Source organism: Podarcis raffonei, chromosome 5, assembly GCF_027172205.1.
Source record: "Podarcis raffonei isolate rPodRaf1 chromosome 5, rPodRaf1.pri, whole genome shotgun sequence".
Taxonomy (NCBI): domain Eukaryota; kingdom Metazoa; phylum Chordata; class Lepidosauria; order Squamata; family Lacertidae; genus Podarcis; species Podarcis raffonei.
In genome coordinates this window covers 96,020,900-96,043,654 of record NC_070606.1, presented here as the reverse complement: position 1 = coordinate 96,043,654, position 22,755 = coordinate 96,020,900, and the positions used below count along the sequence as shown (strand labels likewise).

The window sequence follows — 22,755 nt, the reverse complement described above, 5'->3', positions numbered from 1 at the left end:
GGCCCCTTCCAGCTTCTCCCCCAGCAAAACAACTTCAGCACCCCAAGCCTCCTCCTCCCCTCCTTGCATTTCACCCTCTGTGCAAGCAGGGCAACAGTGAGGTGCTTGGGCTCTCAGCAGCATCCTCGAGCCCTTTCCTCTCTTTGCTGGCCCCTTCCCTCTCTTCTCCGCTGGAGGTGTGGCTTTCCCCACCGGTGGACAAGGAACTGCTTCTCAGAGGTTTCGGCAGCTCCCTGTATCCCAGCGGGGCCCCTGCCTCCCTCCCCTGTTCCAATGGCAGTCCCCTGATATTTAAGTTGAGTTATTCTTCCTTTATCTAACCATATAATCATCAAACATTGTTTCAAATCATATTTCCTCCAATACAACTGATTTGTCTTCCTTTATGCGTTCTCAACATTCTGAATAATAATGGTAATTATATAATCTTCTTTAACCCCAGCATTCTCTCCAAACTTCACAATCCTCAGAATCATTCAAGAAGACTCTTTGTCTTCTTTGTTATGCTGTTCCTTTAAGGAAAAAAAGAAAGAAAAGGAAAGGAAAGGAAAGGAAAAGAAAGAAAAGACAAGAAAAGCGTGACAATATCCATTTTCCCAGACTGCTCTGCCCCCCTTAACACTATCCCTACTAAGTACTGGAGGAAGAGTGAACCTTATGCCTGTGAAACTTTAAAATGTTATCCTTAATATACCCACTCCCAATATTCAGCCAGGACCATACATATCCCCTTCTGTCCTTCACGTTACCAGATTCATTCTTCTTTACGAAGCACATTCAGTTTTTATAATGTATCAACAACATGAAATTCAGGGTTACTTCTTCCTTTCACTCTGAATGCTTGGAACGTTGAGAGAACATTCTCATGCCTTACCAAGAACCAGAGGCGTAGCAAGGTCATTGTCCTTTACCAATGCCCCCCCCCAAGTCCACCTTTTCTTGGGAAACATGAGCCTGGCTACAGGAGGTCCTTCTTCCGCCAGGTACTCTGGTTTGCGAGATAGCGCATCCGCCCTCACGTTCTCTTCCCCTGGCACGTACTGAATCCTAAAGTTGAAGTTGGCAAAAAACTCCGTCCAGCGTATCTGCCTTTGGCACAGCACACGTGCCGTGCACCAGTACTCCAGGTTCTTGTGATCCGTGCACACCTGTATCTGGTGCCTTGCACCAATCAGGAAGTGTCTCCATTGCTTGAACGCAGCCACAATAGCAAGCAATTCTTTTCGTAAATACTGTAGTTTAGCTCCGACTTCTTCAGCTTCCGGGAGAAAAAGGCACACGGCCGCCAATCCCCCTTGCCACCTTGCTGCATCAGTACCGCTCTGATGGCCTGGTCAGACACATCAGTTTCCACCCGCAGCGGCAGGTCGGGGTTGATGTGCAGTAGCTGCTCCTCTGATGCAAAAAGCTTCTTAAGCCTCTCAAATCCCTCTTGCGCCACTTCAGTCCACATAAACTTCTTCTTCCCACTAAGGCAGTCCGTTATGGGCGCCGTCAACTGCACAAAGTTTTTGATGAACTTCCTGTAGAAGTTGCTGAAACCCAGGAATTGTTGAACATCCTTCCTGGTCTTCGGGCTTTTCCATTCCACCACAGCCTTCACCTTCTCAGGATCCATCGCCAGGCCTTTATCTGACAACCTGTAGCCCAGGAACTTGACCTCCTTCGTGTGAAACTGGCACTTCTCCAGCTTCACCCACAGGCAATGCTCCTTTAGCCTCCTCAGGACTTCCCACACGTCCTTCACGTGCTGCCTTTCGTTGTCAGAAAACACTAGGATATCATCCAAAAAACAAACACAGTTACGATACAGCAGCGGCCCCAGCATGTGGTGCATGAAAGCCTGGAAGCATGGGCTTCCACATTGCAAGCCGAAACCCATGACGAGATATTTGAATGCCCCCAGAGGGGTAAACATGGTGGTTTTCCACTCGTTGCCCTCTCGCACCCTGATGAGATTGTACTGTCAGTTAAATTCAGCTCCGATCCTCCGAGCTGATACGGCTCATCTTGGCTTGAGCCCAGCAGAGTATTCCCAGAGTCCGCAATGAAAAGATGAGGCAGGTATGGTGCTACATTGCTATGCTTTATTACTAAGCTATGCTGAGAGCATACAAATATACATCTTGTCTCTGTGAGAAGCAGAGAGCAACTCCGACAAAGAAACGACAGAACAAAGGAAACAGGAAACCAGTGAATGTCACATCCCGTCTCCCTTTCCCGTGGGAATCCAACAGTATCTGCACTGTGGAATGAAAACATAGTCTTGTGACTACAAGCAGCTGCTCAGTGAGAGAAACAGAAACTAACATGTACGCCCCCTGGAGGTCCAGCTTAGTAAAAATTTTCCCTTTCCGCACTCTCGCCAAAATGTTGTTGATTCTCGGCATGGGGAAGGCCACGGGTTCTGTCAAGGAGTTGAGCATTCTGAAATCCACTACAAGTCTCTGTTACGATATGAAAGCAATGCGGCTACGAGATGCTAGCTTGAAAACAAAACATGATGGAATGTTAGGACTGTTCCGTGGGAAACAGAGGGACAGTTAATTCACAGTGCGAAGCACAGGAATTAGCTCAGAGTGTAATATGAGCTCTTCTGTTTGTTCCTGTACAGGAAGTGCAGGAAGTTTCAGTCAGTAGACTGCGAGAGTTTGAAGAGAGCAGTCACGTTTTCTGTAATGCTGCAAAGACAGAAATAAAGGCATGTAGATACGTTTCTGTCTGTCTCCTTTCCCTGCCAAGGGAGAGCAGGAGGGAGGGGCTGTGTTCTTCTCACGTTTGAGAAGGATCGCCTATTGCGACCTAGCCTGGATCTTGCTGGGGAATGCAGCCAGGGAGGTCAACAGGGAATATCAAGCCGGGTGCCTGGGACTGTTGCCAGTTTCTCTTGATATGGGCTTGATTTTCCCGACAGTCTCTTCTCGCTCGTAGCTTTCTTGTCCACAAAGAACACCGGGCTGCCACCCACAGCTTTGGATTCCCTGATGAATCCCCTTTTTAAGTTTTTGTCAATTAAGTCTTTCAACTCCCGCATCTCTTGATCAGACATGGAATACAGCTTCCCCACCGGCAGCTTGGCCCCCGGGACCAGGTTAATCTGGCAAATGTATGGCCGGTGCAGTGGTAACGTGTTGGCCTCCCTCTCACTGAACACTTCCTCCAAGTCTCAGTATTGCAGAGGGATTCCGCCTTTCCTTCCCATGCATGTTGCCGCCATCTTGGCCCCCCTGACTCGAGGTTCCCCTACTCCCAGGCAATTCTCCTAACAGTGTGCCGACCTGAAAGTCAGGGACCGCTGGTTCCAGGAAACCACCGGATCGTGTAAGGCCAACCAACTCATACCCAGAATAATGGGCGGACCAGCCAACGGGGCTACGTGGAAAGCGATGGTTTCGGAGTGCGTGGAAATCCGCATCCTCATGGGAGGAGTCTGATGGGTCACCTCCCCTCCCAAAAGTTCCCTTCCATCAATAGTGGTCGCTGTCAGGAAAATCCAAAGGCCGAAGGTGCAATTGGTGCTGCGCAGCAAAGTCCCTGCTGAAGAAATTGGCACTGGCTCCTGAGTCCACTAGAGCGTGGACCTCCATCGCGTGGCCATTTGGGAGCTCCAGCAACACCCTCACCGCTATGCCCGGTTTGGGGTGCCCTGGTCAGGGCTCTTCGCTGCTGCTGCCTGGCTGTTGCCCCGGTTCACCACCAGCCAGGTCCTCCCATTTCCCTGCACCTGGGGCACTCCCTCTTCTCCCTGTGGCATAGCCCCCACCATTCCCTGCCAGTTATGATGCTCCGGACACACTCTGGCAAAGTGTCCTGGCTTCTGGCATAAAAAACATTTCTTGGCTGCCTGCCAGTCCGATCCCTCCTTCTTGCTCGGCAGTTGGGCCTTTGAATGTTCCCGCGCGCGGGCTGAGTCAATTTCCATGGGCTCTGGCTGACTCTGACCTTCAGTAGCCTCTGCCGGCATCTCAAGAATGCGATCTCCATGGAAACGCCGCCCTCTGCTCTGCTTTCTCTCTAGCAAACGAGCCTCCTGTCTGAGACCCACTGCTAAAGTAGCCTTGGTTAGTGCGTCCATATCTTGGGGTTGAGGTCCTCTGGCAAGCTTATCTTTCACTTCAGAATTCAGCGCAGCCTTAAACAGAGCCTGCACTGGTTCTGAACTCAAATCCCACCCCAGCTTGTGGACCAGCATGGCGAACTGGGACCAGTAACTGCGCACAGTCAAACTCCCTTGCTTCAAAGCCAAGAGCTCCTGCTGAGTCATATCAACTTGACTCTCATGTGTAAGCAACGTCCATTGCCTCAAAGAACTTTGCCAAGTCCCGAAGAGCATCGTTATTAGCTGCTGCCTGACCCAATCTCTAGCCGGGCCCGATAAGTGGCTAATTAAAAAAGCAATTTTCTGCGCATCGTTAGCAAAATCAGCCCCCTGCAGTTCTAGGGCATATTTCATCTCCGTTTTAAATCCCAAATATTCTTGATGGTCCCCGTTAAATTTACCCACCAGCATAGGCATTCTTCTTCCCAGCAGGTCCCCTCTCGCTTCTCTGATGCGTTCGACTCTCCTCCAATCTGATACGCAGTTCCTCCGCCCGAGCCTCCAGACTGGCGTTGCGTTGCTGTAAATCAGCCAGTTGCTCCTCCATTGCTCTTATCTCCTCTCTCCTGCTAGCACCCGGCAACTGAGTCTCTGCAAGCTGTCAGGGATGATTGGTGAGTGCTAGCAGAGATAAGAGTCCGGGAATCCAGCCATATTTACAAGATTTATTGGTTTGCAGAGACTGAATCAGTTTTCATTTTCTTCCAGCAAATCCACTTCCTGAACCCAACCCCCTTCCTTCCTCTGTTACGAGAGTGGCTGGGCCCTGGAAGTGGCTCCCCCCTCTCTGATTCATTGCTTCCTGACAGCCCTTCATCACCCTCCTCGTCTGAGGAAGTACAGCTGCTAAGCAGCAGAGGCTTATCTCTGTAAGTCCCCATTCTCTCCCCCTTCTCAGCCTCCAATTCCCTGACATATATTCAAAATAAACCTTCTCTTTCTGTAATTTTCTTCAGATAAAGTCTACAAGGAGATAGAAGATGTTTTAGGTTCTTCTAACACAATCTGCTATCAAGATAAGAAGAAACTGCCCTACACCAATGCTGTGATTCATGAAATGCAGCGCTTTAAATATGCCTTATTTATGGGGGTTCCTAGGCAATGTACAAAGGATGTGAAGATGCGTGGTTTTCTCTTTCCCAAGGTAAAGAAGAGTGATACAACTGCACGCCTGTATCCCAAGAGTCTATGAGTAGGTTGCATATTCAGAGATGCCCCCAGCCATGCAGGAACTTCCTGTGTAGTCTAAAACAGGAGTTCCACCTGCAGACATGTTTCACTAGTGCTATTCCTGGGGCCACGTGGCACCTCAGAGGAGCATGCAGTGGCCAAAGGTCTCAGCGAGGCCTTTTTGAAACAGGTGTTGGGGGAGGCCCTGCTGTGTTTCTGCTTGTATAGAAATATTTTTTTAAATAGAAAGAAGTTGAGGATGAATATGGCCATTGTTAAATACCCACCTGTCCCCCCCAAAACTCCATTCAGTTTGAACTCTGCAAAGTGAATTCTTTCTTATTTGCAGGGGACTGCCATTCTTCTTGATCTGCGCTCTGTTCTTCTTGATCCAACACGATGGGAGACTCCTGCAGAGTTCAACCCGAATCATTTCTTGGACAAGAATGGACAATTTGTGGACAGAGAAGAATATCTGCCATTTGGTGCAGGTGAATGCAAAAGTCCAAGCTGAGTTGTGGTCTATAGACATGCTTATTAGTTGGCTTCCAGGAAATGACATCATCAGCAGCAAGAGAGTAGAGCAGAATGGATGCAATATCCCCTTGGCAGGAGTGGCACTGCTGGTCAGCAGGATGGGGCAAGGCTGTTGATAATTTAGGGAATTTCTGGGTGGCTGATTTTGGACTCACAGGTACCCAAACCCTTATGGGGCTCACACTTCACACTTGCCACCCCATTGCCCTGTCCCTGAGAGAGGTAACACTGCCAGCACCAGGGTGCTGTTGCTCCCTGTCACACGTCACTGCTGGATGCCATCCAACTTCTTTTCAGGTGACAAGGCTAAAGCTGCCCCACCTCTTTTCATGGAATGTAATTTAGCCTGCTATGAAACTATACTCAGAACTGAATCTGCAGTTAAACTATCCCACTTCCGTACTTCTCGCACTCTGAACTGTAAAGGAGGCTGGTGTATGTTCAGGTTTCAATTTTCAAAGAACAAATGAATATTTTTGCACCCTCTGTGTCAGGAGCCAGGCATTGTTGTCTGCAAGTATTCAGCAGACATCCTCACTGCTAACTGCTAACTTAAAGGCTCCTGCTGACTTTTTAATACAAAGAATTATGCCTATTCAATTGTTGACGAGAATGTTATAAATTAAAAAAAGGACTGGTTCATCTTTAAAAGATTATACAGTATTGTTTAACATGTTCTTGTTGGTGTCAAGGCAAAAATAGGTGTATAGAAAGGAGAATTCCTTGGCTGCCAAGATCCAGGTTTGGGGCAAGTACTTTTTGGTGAGAGAACCTCAACAAAGATTTAAAATTACAAACATGCAGGAAAGTAAAGCATGGAAACATATGCTTTAAAATAGGCCCTTGTGGGTTCCTTCCAAAATTTCCCTCTTCCCCTACCATAGTAAAAGCCCACACATTTGCTTCCCCACCCCCATCGTTCAGCCCGTACACTGAGGTCCAGTACCAAGGGCCTTCTGGAGGTTCCCACACTGCAAGATGTGAGGTTACAGGGAACCAGGCAGAGGGCCTTCTCGGCAGTGGTGCCTGCCCTGTGGAATGCCCTCCCAGCAGATGTCAAGGAAATAAGCAACTATAATACTTTTAAGAGGCATCTGAAGGAAGCCCTTTTTGGGGAGGTTTTTAATGTTTAATGCTATATCATGTTTTTAATATTCGGTTGGAAGCTGCCCAGTGTGGCTGGGGAAACCCAGCCAGATGAGCGGGGTATAAATAACAAATGCTTCTCCTCCTCCTCCTCCTCCTCCTCCTCCTCCTCCTCCTCCTCCTCCTTCTTCTTCTTCCCCCTCTTCTTCTTCTTCTTCTTCTTCTTCTTCTTCTTCTTCTTCTTCTTCCTGCGAAGTAATTGACACTGAAAAGTAAATTATTACTCAGTTGCTGACTTTCCCATGTCTCCTCTTCAGGGGCTCGCATTTGTTTGGGAATGCAGCTGGCAAAGATCGAAATCTTCATCTTCCTGACCAGCCTGCTGAGAACATTCAGCTTCCAGCTGCCAGAAGGAGTTAAAGAACTCAATCAAGAGCCTTTACTAGGGACTACAACACATCCCCATCCTTATAAACTCTGTGCTATTCCCCGTGGCAATGCAAACCTCTGATTTTGTTTAAAAGCACCATTTTCCTCTCAGTGTCCCTCTAGTCCTACTTTACTCAAATTCTGTCATTGCTTAAAACAGACACTTTCCCCCTTTTATTGTAAAACCCATCTCATAATATTCAAACCGGATGGCAGCATGCTGTTGGCCATGTGAAGGTGTCAGTTGCTTGCACATTTATTTTTGCTGTTTCTTAATAAAAGTACGAAGGCATAAGAGGAACTCTGCTGGACCAGGCAAGATAGGACCTGTCTAGTCCGCCAGATGTCTGTGGGAAGCCTCCAAACAGGAAACTGAATGCAACAGCACTCTCCTCACTTACAATTTCCAGAAAGTGATATCCATAGCCACAGTGTAGGCAGAACATAGCCATTGTGGTTTGTACCCACTGATAGCTTTACCATCCATGAACCTATCTGATTCTCTTCCTGAGTCATCCAAGTTGATTGGAATCACTACATCTTCTGGGAACAAATTCCATAGTTTAATGCTGCAGAAATGTTGTATTGCTCCTCACTTGAACTTAATGAACCAGAAAGGGCATGAGTCAAGCATATGTGTAATGGTCAGAAGTCCCTTTGCCAAGGATCAATGAAGGTTTTGATACCATAGTTAGATATATCAGCCAGACACTCACAAGTACCGGCCTTGGAAAAGCTACCTCCATCTGTGTGAAGTGCTGCTAGTAAGCTTTTCTCATTTGTACTACTGACTTAATAACAGCAATAGCAATAATAATAATAATAATAATAATAATAATAATAATAATAATAATAATAATTTCTCTTTCTTGGGGAGCAACTGCTACTTTAATTTTTTTTGACAAAGTGATAATAAATAAATAAGAATAAAAATGTGCACCCTACCCCCAAGACCATTCCATTGTAACTATCCAACCTCCCAAAATTTCAACACCTCTTGTGATAGTTTGACTCCTTTCTGTTTTAGCTGCACAAATTCTACAAACACCTTCCGTGTCTCCTGCATATTCCCCATCTTACCTTAATAGCATGTGTTAAGTTATCATTAATAGCTATATTAAAGGCTATTGCCATGAGGTCCTGGCTGAGGGCTTCACATGGGCATTTGCACCGGGCCTTTTCCATATGCAATTTTATTTCATGAATGTATGGTACATATTTTCCCAATGTTTCTGGCACAAATCAGTCTTACACTGGCCAAAATTCTAATTGTAATTCATATTAATCAGACTTCCAATCATCTGAGTGACACATGAAAAATGATTATAGATAGATAGATAATACTTTATTCGGCTATAAGCCCACAAGGTAAAACCAATCAATAAATAAAATAGCATTTTACATTCTAAAATATCAACTAAAATATTTCAACGCATAATCTCCTTCACGTTACATACAATCTCTAGATGTACCATATTGTGGCCTTGAATATAAAGATGGTGGATAGAGTTTACTAGATTTTTAATAGTCATGCAGCATTCCATGAAGTCTTTTATATGAAAGAACTGAATTCAGGAATCTGGCAACCTGTAATGTTCTATAAGAGTCAATGTCCTGGAGTAGATAGGCTAGATGTAATTCAGGTGGTTTAGCAACAGTTTCCAAAATGATTGAGCTCAGAATCCTTGATCAGGGAACAATATATAAAGGACAATTAAACAAGATATGATAAAGGGATTCTATTGATTTGTTGTCACATGCGCATAAAACAAAGGTTTTACCGTTAGAAAATCTATTACTCAGCACATCTGAGGGGAACACATTAAATCTGGCTCTAACAAAAGCGAATCTATGCGACGCAACCGATAAGGTAGACAGATATCGAGGTATCTGGGACATAAATGTAATGCCCCGATTTATCGGGGAACATGTACCTCCACCTGTAGTAAGATTTTGTTGCAAATCAACCTCCTCCAATCTTTGTTTGATGACCTTTTTTGCTGTAATTAGATCTAAATTTAGTATATCGGAAAGCGAGATTCCATAAGACAACAGTTTGGAATGGATTTTTGTTGCCCATGGGCTGGTAAATTCATCTCTCCAAAGGCACTGAATAAGATGGTAATTGGGCAATTTATGCCAAAGGGACAGCCAGTAATTAAAGGCATGTCTCCACATCAGGATCTCTAAGGAGGGGGTCTTAAGTTCTAAGCGAATAGCCGAGTTGCTTACACAGGAGGGTAGTTTCAAAAGGCGTCTGAGAAAAAGATTTTGCAATGTCACCAGAGGCATGAGGTTTACAAAAGCGCCCCATAAAGGGACCGCATAGGCCATAGTTGCAACCACTTTTGCACTATAAACTTTTAAGGCAGATGGAACATGCATAGCCCCCTCTGTAAAGAAAAAGCGCAATAGAGCGTAGATAAGGGCTTTGCCCTTATTTTGTAAGTATGTGATATGCGCTTTCCATCCCATATTATGCTGGAAGTAAATTCCTAGATATTGAAATTTGTAGACCTGTTCAATTGGCTTCTCCTCGAGTTCCCACCTATAAAATTTACGACTCCTGGAAAAAATTAGGACTTTAGATTTGGAATGGTTAATAGTAAGTAAATTTGTTTGGCAATATAACGCGAAGATCTTAAAGGCCCTCCTCAAACCGATTCTTGAATATGAGAGGATCACCGCATCGTCAGCGTACAATAGTAAGGGGCAGCGATAGTCTGCAAGCCTGGGTGCATGAATGGTGGTTTGGGCCTCAACTAGGGGAGTTCTCATGTCACTAATATAGAGGTTAAAGAGATAGGGGGCAAGGATGCACCCTTGTCGTACCCCCTTATTTATTGGTACAGAGTTTGTGAGATCGCCCTCAGGTGTTAACCTCACCCTAGCAGCCGTCCCTTCATGTAATTTGATCATAAGCCACAACAGCCTTTTATCTATGCCCCACTTTGCCAATTTTTCCCATAGCAGCTCTCTAGAGATACTGTCAAAAGCTGCCTTCAGGTCTATAAAAGCGGCACATAGAAGACCATGAGTGGGGGAAGAATACTTCCGCGCCAAATGATATAGAATTATTGCATGGTTGATAGAAGCACGATTTGGTCTAAACCCGGCCTGTTCATGGCCTATCAGATTGGAATCTTCGGCCCATTGGGTTAGTCTGGTTAGCAGGAAGCGAGTATAGATTTTTCCGATGATTGATAATAAACTGATATTACGATAGTTTCCTGGGTCCTCTGGTGGTCCTTTTTTATATATAGGAATTATGATGGACTCCTTCCATGATCTAGGTATCTGGCCCGTGGCATTAATTGCATCAAAGATTTTTGCAAGAATTTTGGCCCACCATGCTGGGTGTTGTTTAATAGCTTCCGCCGGGATCAGATCGGGCCCTGGGGCTTTATCAGTTTTCAGTTTAGCAATTAAATGAACTATTTCCTCCGGGTCAGTATCTGGCCATATGGGCAAGTGACATGAAAGAGTATCAGAATGAATGTTAGAGATAACTGTCTGGGAGAAATATTTTCTTAGAAATTGTTTCCATGTCGGGGCTGGTATAACCGTCAATGGGTATTTCCTCGATCTTTTGTTGATTAAATTCCAAAAACCACGAGAGCTGCGAAGCTTAGAGGCAGCAATCAGCGCTTGCCAACGTCTTAGCTACCATTCATGCTTGGCTGACTTCTGTGCCTGTTTGTAAGCAATTTTGGCCTGCAAGTACTCTGGGGGAAGAGTTTCAGCTCCAGAAGATTTATATCTGTTGTAGATACAACAGAGAGAGAGTCTAGCTTGCTTACATTTGGAATCAAACCAAGGTGCACCGAACCTGGGTTGATCTCGGTTAACCAGGTGAGTCGGCATCGTAAAGAAGCTAGTTAAATCTACAGAGAGGTGGGAGAACCACTCCAATATCCTATTTGGTTCAGACAACTCCGCCACTGAAACAATAAGGGGTTCGGAGATATTCCTCTGGAAGAATTCTGCGTATTTTTGGGCCTGTTTCATAGACCATTTAATGCTTCTTACTTGAGCTGCGGCATTTAAACCTACATGAATTGGGTGTGAACCGCTAACCGGGTGCCAGTCAAGCGTTAGCTTGGCCGCTAGAGGTAGGTGGTCACTGGATTGTACATTGTCTACTTTAAAATGAAAGAAGTTTGAGAATAGGTCATCTGAAACTAGAAGGTAGTCTAGGACACTATTTGATGTTGTGCCCAAATGAGTGAATTCTCCTGGCACGTCCGGAGGGCAATTGCCATTCAGAATGTTCAAATTCATACGAATGGCCAATTGATAAAGAAGGACTCCTGCCTCATTCACTCTGATGTCCTTAGATCTTCTTGATGTAAAAGAGATTAAATCAGATTTTGGGTAGGGGGGAGGTACCCACCACTTGGCCTTGATTATCCCATCCCAATTGGCGGCTGTACGTGCATTAAAGTCACCACCCATTATCGATGGAATATTAGGGTACATAACATAGCATGCCAATAAATGGTCTTCCAGAGAATCCCATCTATAATGGAGGTCCGATATAAGACCACCTGGAGGAAGATAAACATTGGTCATTAATAAGGAGAATTTTTCGCTTGAAATCAGACCTGTAAAGGCAAAAGGAGGAAAAGTCTGAACTAGCGAGAGTTTAGCGCTCATTTTAAGCGATATGGCGATTGCAAGACCACCTCTGGACCGGCCACCTTTTTGGGAGGGACTAGCTGGAAGTGATATCAGTTCAAAGCCATTTATATCTATTTTATCTTCTTCCCATGTTTCTTGTAAAAGGATTATCTGAAAAGAGTTTATATAGGACAAAAATTCGGGATCTAATCTTTTCCTTTTCCAGCCAGCAATATTCCAACTTAGGACTGCTAGCTGGGGACTTCTGTGTTGTTCTTTTAACAGTCAAAGTGAAGGAGGGGCAGACTCTCTGTAAGAGACAGAAGATGTAACAAAAAAATCAGTTATTTTACATTGGGAAGATGGTAACTGTGAGGAGCCCTCCAAATTAAAATCTTTAACAATTTGGTTCGACTGTTGGAACACCAAGGATGATCTACTAGAAATAGATCTCTGAACAGGAAGTCTCTTCATTTCGAAAATTTTTGTACAACTTGACAGAGAAATACCCAGAGAGGGAGAAATTAAGTCCGTCGGAGGAAACCCTCTAGCAGATTTATCATCAGGCATTAGGATGATTTTATTGATGCGTCCCATCGGGTCTTCAATCGTTTCCGACGACGGATCCCGAGGTGTAACATTCACATTTTCCTTTAAAGAAGGTAGTTGAGGGGACATCACGGGGGCGGTGATTGCGGAAGACTCTCTCAGGGGCATCACTTGTGGACTACTTCTATATCTGGTCGAAACTGAAGAAGATTCTAGCTCTGGCATAGATGAGTGAGTTAAAGAGGAATTTGAGTCAGGCAGGGAAATCAGAGTTTCGTCCTTAAGTGTGTTGGTCGATGGATGTAGATGAAGGTTAAGTGAGGATGGCAGAGCCTGGTCGTCTCGTGGAATAGCACTGGGGGCAGAAACAACTTGAAGATTTGAGTCTTGCTGGATGGTTTTTGTTTTCAAAGTGGGGCTGAGCTGAAGAAGGTTGATCACTTCTGTCCGGTGAACCCAAGTGGGGTTGTTTGAAGCATCGTTAGTATCTTCCCCTCTGTGTTGGACTTGCAAAAGCTGCGATTTAAGCGTGTCAAATCTTTGCATCATCACCGACTGTTCTTTCGGAGGGAGGGCTCTGAACGAATCAATAAGTTCCCTTTCATCAAGGGCAGTCTGCAGGTTTCCGTCCTCATGTATGGCAGTTTGAGACGGTATCGAGATTGGTCGAGAATGGCACGCCGCAGAATCATCGCAGTGGGGCTTGACAGTATTTTGAAGTAAGGCAGAGTCTCTTGTCCTAATATCCTCACCGCCAGGGCACCTGTTTAGAAGGGGTTTGATCTTGCTATCTGCAAAAACCCTCGTTGCTATGATATCGGCCATGGACAAAAGCGTTTTCCGCCTAACAATAATAGATGGTATCTTTTCAGAGTGGAACGCAAGTATCACCTTCAAGAAGTTGGTCTGTCGGAACAGGGGCATCACCGCATATAAGTTAATCAGGTGTTTCTTAATTTTTAAAAGTTTGCTTAAACAGTCTTTAGCCCCTTCTAGTGATGACCATCTTCCTATTTCCGACCTGACAGAAAGGCAACTTTTCTTGGGTTGCAGAGTTAATATCTGATTATTCAATTGGGAATTTAAGATATATTTAATTTTAGTCTCCTTTCTTTTATCTGAATTGGGGTGAGGCAATAAGTTTTTGACCTCACAAACTGAAGATTGTGTTGTTGATTCAAGTTTTTCGACTTTCAGCAGGATATTGGATAATTGTGAAGATACCTCATCCAGCCTTTTAAAGATACAGTGAAGGGTCTTAATTACTAAGTGTAACTGCTCACAACTGGGGAACTCCGCCATATCAGATGTTAAACCATCATCCTGTGTTGAGAGTTTTTCTTTCGTATTCTCCTTTACAGGCTTTACTTTTGAAAAATTTTGAGTCGTCAGAGTTGGAGTGGCTTCTAAATCAATTAGAGGTAGGAAGCGATTTTGGGTTTCCACCGCAAAGCAATGCTCAGCATTGTCACTCCCTCTTCTATTCCGGTGTGGCACCAACCTTGATAGTTTTGGTTTAGGGGATGATAGGGGCTCGTCAAAGTCTCTCAAGCGTTTGTTCTGACCCATACTTTCCTCAGGCCAAGGATTATACGATTCTTAAAATAACATAACATTTGACACACAAATAAGATAGTTAAGACCACCAGAAGATGGCACCGTGGGTGAAAGCTCCTTGGATGGATAATAATAGTGAAGTTTTCCTCTCCACTGCGGTAAAATCCACTTACAAGATCAGTCTTTCGTGGACACCTCGGACCCAGTTTGCAGAAGCTTTTCACAAGGGGAAGTATTGAAATGTGACAGCCTCAAGATGTCTAGGGGGTAGGGTGCCAAATGTCCTGGCTCCACTGGCCTCTCTCAACCCTCTATGACAGCAGCCTGGGCACAAACGATGACTTATCCAGGATTTAAACACCACACAGCGTCTTCCTCTTAAGCCCTCTCTCCAATTAGGATAATGGCGTTCTCTTCGACTGTAGCACATGACTTGGGATCACATTCCAAGGCTACTTGGACATGGTGTCAGAACACTTATTCCTTTTTAATAAGAGAGTATATAAAGAGAGAGAAATGTTGATTTCTCTGAGGAAAGCAAGATCTCCTTAGAGAAAGAGTGTTTCAAGAAAGTTCAACCAGGAATCCTAAAAAGTATCCAGGAGAAAGAGAAAGCAAGAGAAGGATGGAAATAGGGGCATTTTTTATTGTTCTGCTGGTGGTTCTTCTGATTCTGCACTTCCTGAAACACCTCTGGTCAAATAGGCACTATCCTCCTGGACCTCTCCAGCTTCCTCTCATTTTTTTTAAAATATAATTTTTATTAACAGGCCAATCAAATCACATTATTTCCAAATCACATTAGTTCCAAATTATACAGCCAGATTTTTAAATTTTGTTGGAGGCACCCATACTTCCAACTCCGAAGAGGGGTCCAAGCATCACTTATATTGCTGCTTTAATTAGACAGTTCTATCCAGTTCTGTCCAGATAGTCTCTTTATTACTTTCTTCATCTTCCGCTGCTGCTACCCTCCTCCCCTCCAGCTGCCTTGCACTTCATAATAGCATAGGGCAGGCTCCATTACCAAAATAAAAGTAGCATCCATTTTATGACACTTTAAATTATCTGGAATCCTGGTAATTGGTGGAGGATGCAGGGGACTCAAAGACTCCCATAGAACAAGTGTCCCAGCATTCCTTGCAAGGAGGGAGAAGGTTGTTAAATGGTTTGACTGGACCACTAGTTTTAAGGCGGGAAGAGACAGATGTTTTGTTACATGTACAGCAGCATCAGCCGGCAAGAGGCACTTTATAAAACTTAAGAGGTCAGGCCTTTGCCCCAATAAATTTACAGTCTAAAAGTTGATGGAGGGAAGGCCATGAAAACAGAGGTGCCAAGTTGCTCCCAAGACTGAGGGGGCCCAGCACATGTCATGCGAAAGTGGGGCAAGGGTCCAGGACATGAGGTGCAACCCCTCATTCAAACCACTTCTGAAAGCTCCTCCTCCTCCCTACCTCCAGCCTCAGCCCACAGACTGGAACCCCCTTAGGGTGTTCCCTCCACATGGAAGCCTCTCAAGACTCTACCCTGCCCTGCCCACAAACTGGAGGTTGGTGAAGTTATTGCTCACCACCTCAAACAGAGTCTAATTCTGTTTTTTTTAAAATAAATGTTTATTAAGGTTTTACAAAACAAAAAAGTCATCATTTCAAATAAATCGATCAATCAGATAAAGCCCAAACAGAAAACAAAGAACAGAAAAACAAGAAAAAATACACAATTAACAAGAAAAGAAAAAGAAGAAAAAAGAAGAATCCACTTTTAAATTTCCAAATTCCATATCCCTCTGTCCTGACCTCCTCACATCTCTCTTTTTTGTGTTCCTCTTTGTTCCGTCAAATTCAGCAAGTTCTAACCCTTTTTCAAACCTTACTTATAATTATACATTTCCAGTTATTATGTCTCAAATTTCCCTTATCTTAGCCCATTACTCCACCTTATATACTATGACATAATATTATTCTGTTCATATCCCCCTTCTCCTTTTTAAAATTCTTCTTTTCATATCACTTTTAACCAAATCCCACCTGCCCTGTTACCTTCCCTTCCACATCATGTTAACACTCAAACATTTTACAATATTTTTGTAAATAGTCCTTAAACTTTTTCCAGTCCTGTTCCATCAATTCTTCTCCCTGGTCACGGATTCTGCCGGTCATTTCTGCCATCTCCATGTAGTCGATCACTTGCATCTGCCACTCTTCCACGGTGGGTAGATCTTGTGTCTTCCAATACTTAGCGAGAAGTATTCTTGCTGCTGTTGTTGCGTACATAAAAAATGTTCTGTCTTTCTTTGACACCAATTGGCCAACTATGCCCAAAAGGAAGGCCTCTGGTTTCTTAGGAAAGGTAAGTTTAAATACCTTCTTCAGTTCATTATATATCATTTCCCAGTAAGCCTTAACCCTTGGGCACGTCCACCAAAGATGAAAGAATGTTCCCTCAGCTTCTTTACATTTCCAACACTTGTTGTCAGGCAGGTGATAAATTTTTGCAAGCTTAACTGGGGTCATGTACCACCTGTAAATCATTTTCATAATATTCTCCTTTAAGGCAATACATGCCGTAAACTTCATACCGGTGGTCCACAACTGCTCCCAGTCAGCAAACATAATGTTATGACCTATGTCCTGCGCCCATTTAATCACCGCTGATTTAACCGTTTCTTCCTGTGTATTCCACTTTAACAGCAAGTTATACATCTTTGACAAGATCTTAGTTTTTGGATCTAGCAATTCTGTTTCCAATTTTGATTTCTCCACCTGGAAGCCAATTTTTTTGTCCAAATTATAGGCCTCTCTTATTTGATAGTAATGAAGCCAATCTCGCACTTTATCTTTTAATTTCTCAAAACTCTGCAATTTCAATTTGTCACCTTCTTGCTCCAAAATTTCCCAATATTTTGGCCATTTGGCCTCCATATTGAGCTTTTTCTGAGACTTAGCTTCCATTGGCGACAGCCACCTTGGGGTTTTATTCTCCAGCAAGTCTTTATATCTTGTCCAGACATTAAACAATGCTTTCCTGACAATATGGTTTTTAAACGCCTTGTGTGCTTTAACCTTGTCGTACCACAAATATGCATGCCACCCAAAAACATTATTAAAACCTTCTAAATCCAGAATGTCCGTGTTCTCAAGAAGCAGCCAGTCTTTTAACCAGCAAAAAGATGCTGATTCATAGTACAATTTAAGGTCTGGCAGGGCAAATCCACCTCTTTCTTTTACATCAGTTAAAATTTTAAACTTTATTCTAGGTTTCTTGCCCTGCCAGACAAATCTAGAGATATCTCTCTGCCACTTCTTGAAACAATCCATCTTGTCCAAAATTTGCAAAGATTGGAACAAAAATAACATTTTTGGCAAAACATTCATCTTTATAGCTGCAATTTGACCCAACAAGGAAAGCTTCAAATTAGACCAAATTTCTAAATCTTTTTTTAACTTCTAACCAACATTTCTCATAGTTGTCTTTAAATAGATTCAAATTTTTCGCAGTCATATTAATCCCTAGGTATTTCACTTTCTTTACCACAGTTAAACCTGTTTCATTCTGAAACCTTTCCTTTTCCACTGGTGTTAAATTCTTCTCTAATACTTTAGTTTTTAACTTGTTTAATCTGAATCCTGCCACATGACCAAATTCTTTAATCAATTCCAAAGCTCTTTTCATACTAGATTCTGACTCCTGTACTGTCAAAACCAAATCATCTGCAAAAGCTTTCAATTTATAATGTTTGGCTCCGACCTGAATTCCTTTAATAGACCGGTCCCTTCTGATCATGTTCAACAGCACCTCCAGGACCGAGATAAATAATAATGGAGAGATAGGGCAGCCCTGACGTGTTCCTTTTTCTATCATAAAATCTTCAGTCACCACATTATTTACTATCAATTTTGCCTTTTGTTCTGAATAAATTGCTCCTATACCATTTTCGAACCCCTGTCCCACTCCCATCCCTTTAAGATTTTTCTTCATAAAGCTCCAAGAAATATTATCAAAGGCCTTCTCCGCATCAATAAAAACTAATACTGCCTTCGTATTAATATTCGTTTGCAACAACTCCAAAATGTCAATTATATTCCTTGTGTTATCAGATAGGTGTCTGCCTGGAAGAAAGCCTGCCTGGTCCTTATGTATTACTTCAGTTAACACTTTTTTAAGTCTATTAGCTAAGATGTCTGCAAAGATTTTGTAATCCACATTTAAAAGGGAGATGGGATGGTAGTTCTTTAATTGTGTCTTTTCAGCTTCTGTCTTAGGTATCAATGTGATGTATGCTTCTTTCCACGATTCCGGCGCCTTCTTCCCTTCCATTATCTCGTTGGAAACCTCCTTTAATGGTTGAATTAAAAAGTCTTTCAGAGTCCTATAATATTTGGAGGTTAGTCCGTCCGGTCCTGGAGATTTGCCCAATTGCATATTCTGAATGGCACCTTCAATTTCTTGTTCTGTGATTTGATGATTTAATGTTGTTTTATTTTCTTGAGATATTTTTTGTAATCCATTGGTTCTTAAAAATTGGTCTATATCAGTTTCTTTCTGCGGCCCTTGCGTGTAAAGTTGTTTAAAGTATCTCTGGAAACACCTTCTAATCTCCACCGGGTTCTGTATATTTTTCCCATCAATCTCAAGATTTGTAATCGTATTTAACTTCTGTCTTTTTTTCAACTGCCACGCCAATAGTTTTCCACATTTATTGGCTGACTCAAAAGTCTTTTGTCTCATTTGCTTAATTTTCCATTCTACTTCCTCATTAATCAATTTCGTATATTGTACCTGATATAACTTAATTTCTCTTAAAATCTCTTTTGAGTTTGGTTTAGATCTTAGCTTCTTCTCTCCTTCTTTTATTTTCTCCAAAATTTTTCCTTTTTTTCTCATTTTGAGATCTCTTTTTTTATTGCATTCTGTTGAATCAGGAACCCTCTCATGACCGCTTTGCTTGCGTCCCAGATTGTTCTTTTTTTCCACCGTAGTTTTCAGATTTACTTCAAAGTAGTCTCTCAAGGTCTTTTGGGCCTTCCTTACAATCTCTTGATCTCTTAGTAAGGTGTCATTCATCCTCCATCTGAAGGAACCGATGGGTGTTATATTCATTTCCATCTTTACGGCATTGTGGTCGGAGCAGGTTTTTGGGCAGATTTCCACCTTTTTTATCTTGGGTGCCAGTCTTCTAGTTATCCAGATTTGGTCAATCCTAGTCCATGTCATTTTGGCTTCAGAAAAGAACGTCCCTTCTCTGCCTAGGGGGTTTTTGGTCCTCCAGATGTCAATCAAGTCCATATTGTCAGTCAGTTCAAAAAAAGTTTTTGGTATTCTGCCCTCTTTCATTACAATCTGTCTTTGTGCTTTGTCCATGTTCGTAGAAACCACACCATTCATGTCTCCCATCATAATGATGTTATTATAGTCCATAAAGTCCATCAATGTCTCATGCAACTTCTTGTAAAACTCCGATTTCCCCTCATTTGGCGCATAAATCCCTAAAATCAAAAAATTTTCTCCTTGAGATTGAATTTCAATTGCCAGAATTCTTCCCTGTTCATCTTTAAAAAGAAATTTTGGTGATAGGCTTTCTTTTGCATAAATAACCACTCCTCTCTTCTTCACCTTATCTGATGAAATAAATTCTTGGCCTAGTTTTTTATTAATTAACACTTTCCTGTGAAGCCTAATCACATGTGTTTCCTGCAAACAAATTATGTCCAATTGTTCCTTTTTTAATAAATGGAAGATTTTCCTCCTCTTTTCAGGGGAATTCAGACCATGAATATTCCAGCTTAGTAGTTGCAGAGACATGTTGAAGTGGCTCTAATTTCCTCCTGTTGCTCCCAAAAGTGGCGTCTCTTTCTCAGGATCTTTCAATCCCCCAGGTGTAGGTATTAAGCTTAATGGTCCAGGTCCTAAGTCACTTGAATCTTCTTCAATCCCTTTCTGAAGGTCTTCTCCGTAGTCCTTCAAGAATTTTTCCTTGTCTTCCACAGATTTAATTTTCACTTTTTCCCCTCTAAAGGTAAAGGATATCCCCTGGGGGAATTCCCATCTGAAGATAATTTTGTTGCTTCTCAACAGTGTCACCAGATCTCCGTAATTCGCTCTAAGCTCAAGCAAATGTTTCGGGATGTCCTTGTAGATTTCCACCCTTGAATCTTTGATCTCTAAAGGCGTCTTGAAGTGCGCACTCAGAATCTTATCTCTTTCTTCCTTCGTTCTTAGGGAGATCAGACAGTCTCTCGACTTAATCTTCCTCCCTCCCTTTCCCAGTCTGAATGCACTTACAATTTTAAAGTCCTTTTCTTCTTCCAGAGACCAAAATTCTGTAAATTCTTTTGTCAGATAGTCAATTAAATCTTCTCTATCCAGTTCTGGAACTGATCTGATTCTCAGATTATTTTCTTTATTTTTTAACTCAATCATAGACAGAAGTGCCTGATGTTCCCCTATCTGTTTACGCATAGGTTTAATTTCTCCTTGAACTTCCTCAACTTTCTGCTTTGCCTCCTCAGCTATTTTACGATTTGCAGTGGTGTCTTCCACAAGCTTCCCAATAGTTTGCGCATTTAAATTGACTTGCTGAGTCAGATTATTAATACTAATTATTAATACTAATTCTGACCTCCTCTGGATGCAGCCCGCACTCAAGACATCAGCAATGAAGTGCTGGAGAAGTTCAAGGAGCATTACCACAAGGTGGGGCTCACAGACGACCTGATGGTAATCCTCCCCAAGTCTGGTGAGTATAGCATTTGTGATTTGTTTTCCTTTCAGCCTGTCTGGTTTAGCATGGTGCTGGTACTCACCATGAAGTTGCTACAGTAATCTCACACTTTTAACATTTGAAAGGAAAAGGTACCGGTGCTGCATACCCTTGAGTGCCCCCAGAAAAAAAACACTGCTCATTGCGAGGATAACACTGATTCCCACAAATTGATCCAGAGGTTGGGTTGTGAGTGAAATGGCAGCAAAGGAATGGGCCAGGTGAGATTTTCCAAGCTAGCATATCCATTGGGTATAAGCCATACCACCAGACATAAAAACAACCTACTTGTTTTGCCTAGTGGGAGTCAATCCTGACCATTAAGGCCTCCCATGCTTGCTTGACAATTGGATTTCCTAAAGTCACACCTCTGTGTTCTAATATTCATGAACTTCCTTCCCTTTTTTGCATTGCAGATGTTTGCTACAAGCTCCTCAGGTGAGTGATAAGTCTGGCTAAAGAGGGGGTGTTTGCTACATCTGGAAAACTGGAAGCTGGAGGGTAGAGAGTTACTCCCCCCTTTGGTAATGTAGTAATGGGCAGCCAGTGCCCAATGGTGATTTAGACCACCTGGAATCAAGCTATCTGGGTTTAGAGAGACAGGACAACACTCAGATACCAGGCACTGGAGGCTCTCGTGGTCTGTTGTGGGGACGGGAAACATCAGCAGCTGCCTAGACGCAGTTGGGCTACAACTCCCATCATCCTCAGCAAACATGGTCAATGGCCAGGGGTGATGGCAACGAGCATCAAAGACCAAGAAGCCTCAGGAGAGTTTCCCACTCCTGTTTGCAGCCAATCCTTTTTCCTGGGCACAAAGTGACTGTCATTCAACAGTCATTTGGGAGCCCAAGGAATCCTCAGACAAGTCCAGAAGCTTGTTTACAGGCAGATGTGGGCTTTTCTCTTCCAAGGTTGTTAAGGGGAGGGAGGCGAGGAGTGCATCTATGTGTGGGAGCAATGGCAAACCAAGCCCCACAAGAAGGGCCTGCCAACAGCTGCCCCAAGGAAACAGGGCCCTGAATTTTGCTGGCATCACACCAGGGCAAGTGTGGAGAAGCCTTGGCCATGCTGGCTGGGGCTGATGGGTGTTGTAGTTCAGGAGCTGCATCTGGAAGTCCAAACATTGACCAGCCCTGCTGCAGGGCTTTTCTGAGCAGATCTGCCATCTGTTGGTTGCTGTGAAGAAGGTTTGTCAATGGACAATCCAAGAAGAAAAAGATGAAGAGATAGTAGTTGGGACAAAATTTTGATATAGTGCCAGTTGCAGAGTTCAATGCTTTTTTCCACTGCCTTTTGTTTTGCAGTGCCTGAAGTGGACCCAATTCACCAGCAGCCAAGGCTTAACCTCCACCCCACTGCAGAAGTCCCACTGATTCAGAAATCACTGCTGCTGATCAGATCTCTCACTCCCTTCTCCCACTTCAGGCGTTCTCCACTCTGCAATCTGACCTCTGCTTCATCCACACCCCACCCTTTCCTGCTGAATAAACAGCTTTACAAGGTGGATTCTTTTTTAGCAATGTGTTTCTTTGAGATAGGCTGTTTTTAGCAAGGATGGTGAGGTCTATTGCAGATATTAATATTGCACAGTTTGAAGCGACTGGATGCATGAAAACCAACTCCTTTTTGGAAATAAAACATTGTCAAGGTCAATAAGTTTAATTAAAACTTTACTTGCAGGACTTTCTTCAAAACATGACAAAAAGCAATAAATGATACATCCAAACAGTTCCACAAGACATGTGCCAGTCCAAAGCATAGCCTCAGCATCTTAGAAAATATGAAATCCCCCAAACACACCTATAAGCATTCTTACTTCCACAGAGCCTGCAAAGAAAAAACACGAAGGCAGCTCCCTTCTCATGTGAGCTAAGGTTAAACACTCACACGTTAGCTAGCAGAAAACAACAATAGTTAATGATCAACTCAGTTAAAACTCAGT

General features: G+C 43.2%; 1 protein-coding gene across 4 annotated transcripts in view; it reads left to right on the top strand.

Annotated features, from left to right (window-relative positions):
* The window catches only part of LOC128414857 (cytochrome P450 2J2-like), a 46,278-nt gene extending 23,961 nt beyond the window's left edge, over nucleotides 1-22,317 (top strand). For 3 of the 4 annotated variants that reach the window (XM_053390765.1, XM_053390764.1, XM_053390767.1), the window contains 3 exons: nucleotides 5,056-5,243; nucleotides 5,619-5,760; nucleotides 7,210-7,432. In XM_053390765.1, coding sequence (XP_053246740.1) covers nucleotides 5,056-5,243; nucleotides 5,619-5,760; nucleotides 7,210-7,403 — 524 coding nt within the window. In that variant the 3' untranslated portion in view covers nucleotides 7,404-7,432. Of the gene's footprint in view, nucleotides 1-5,055; nucleotides 5,244-5,618; nucleotides 5,761-7,209; nucleotides 7,433-20,684; nucleotides 20,787-21,226; nucleotides 21,249-22,117 lie in introns of those variants that run through there. The other variant, XM_053390766.1, reaches the window with a different exon arrangement.
* Nucleotides 22,318-22,755: the final 438 nt, after the last annotated feature.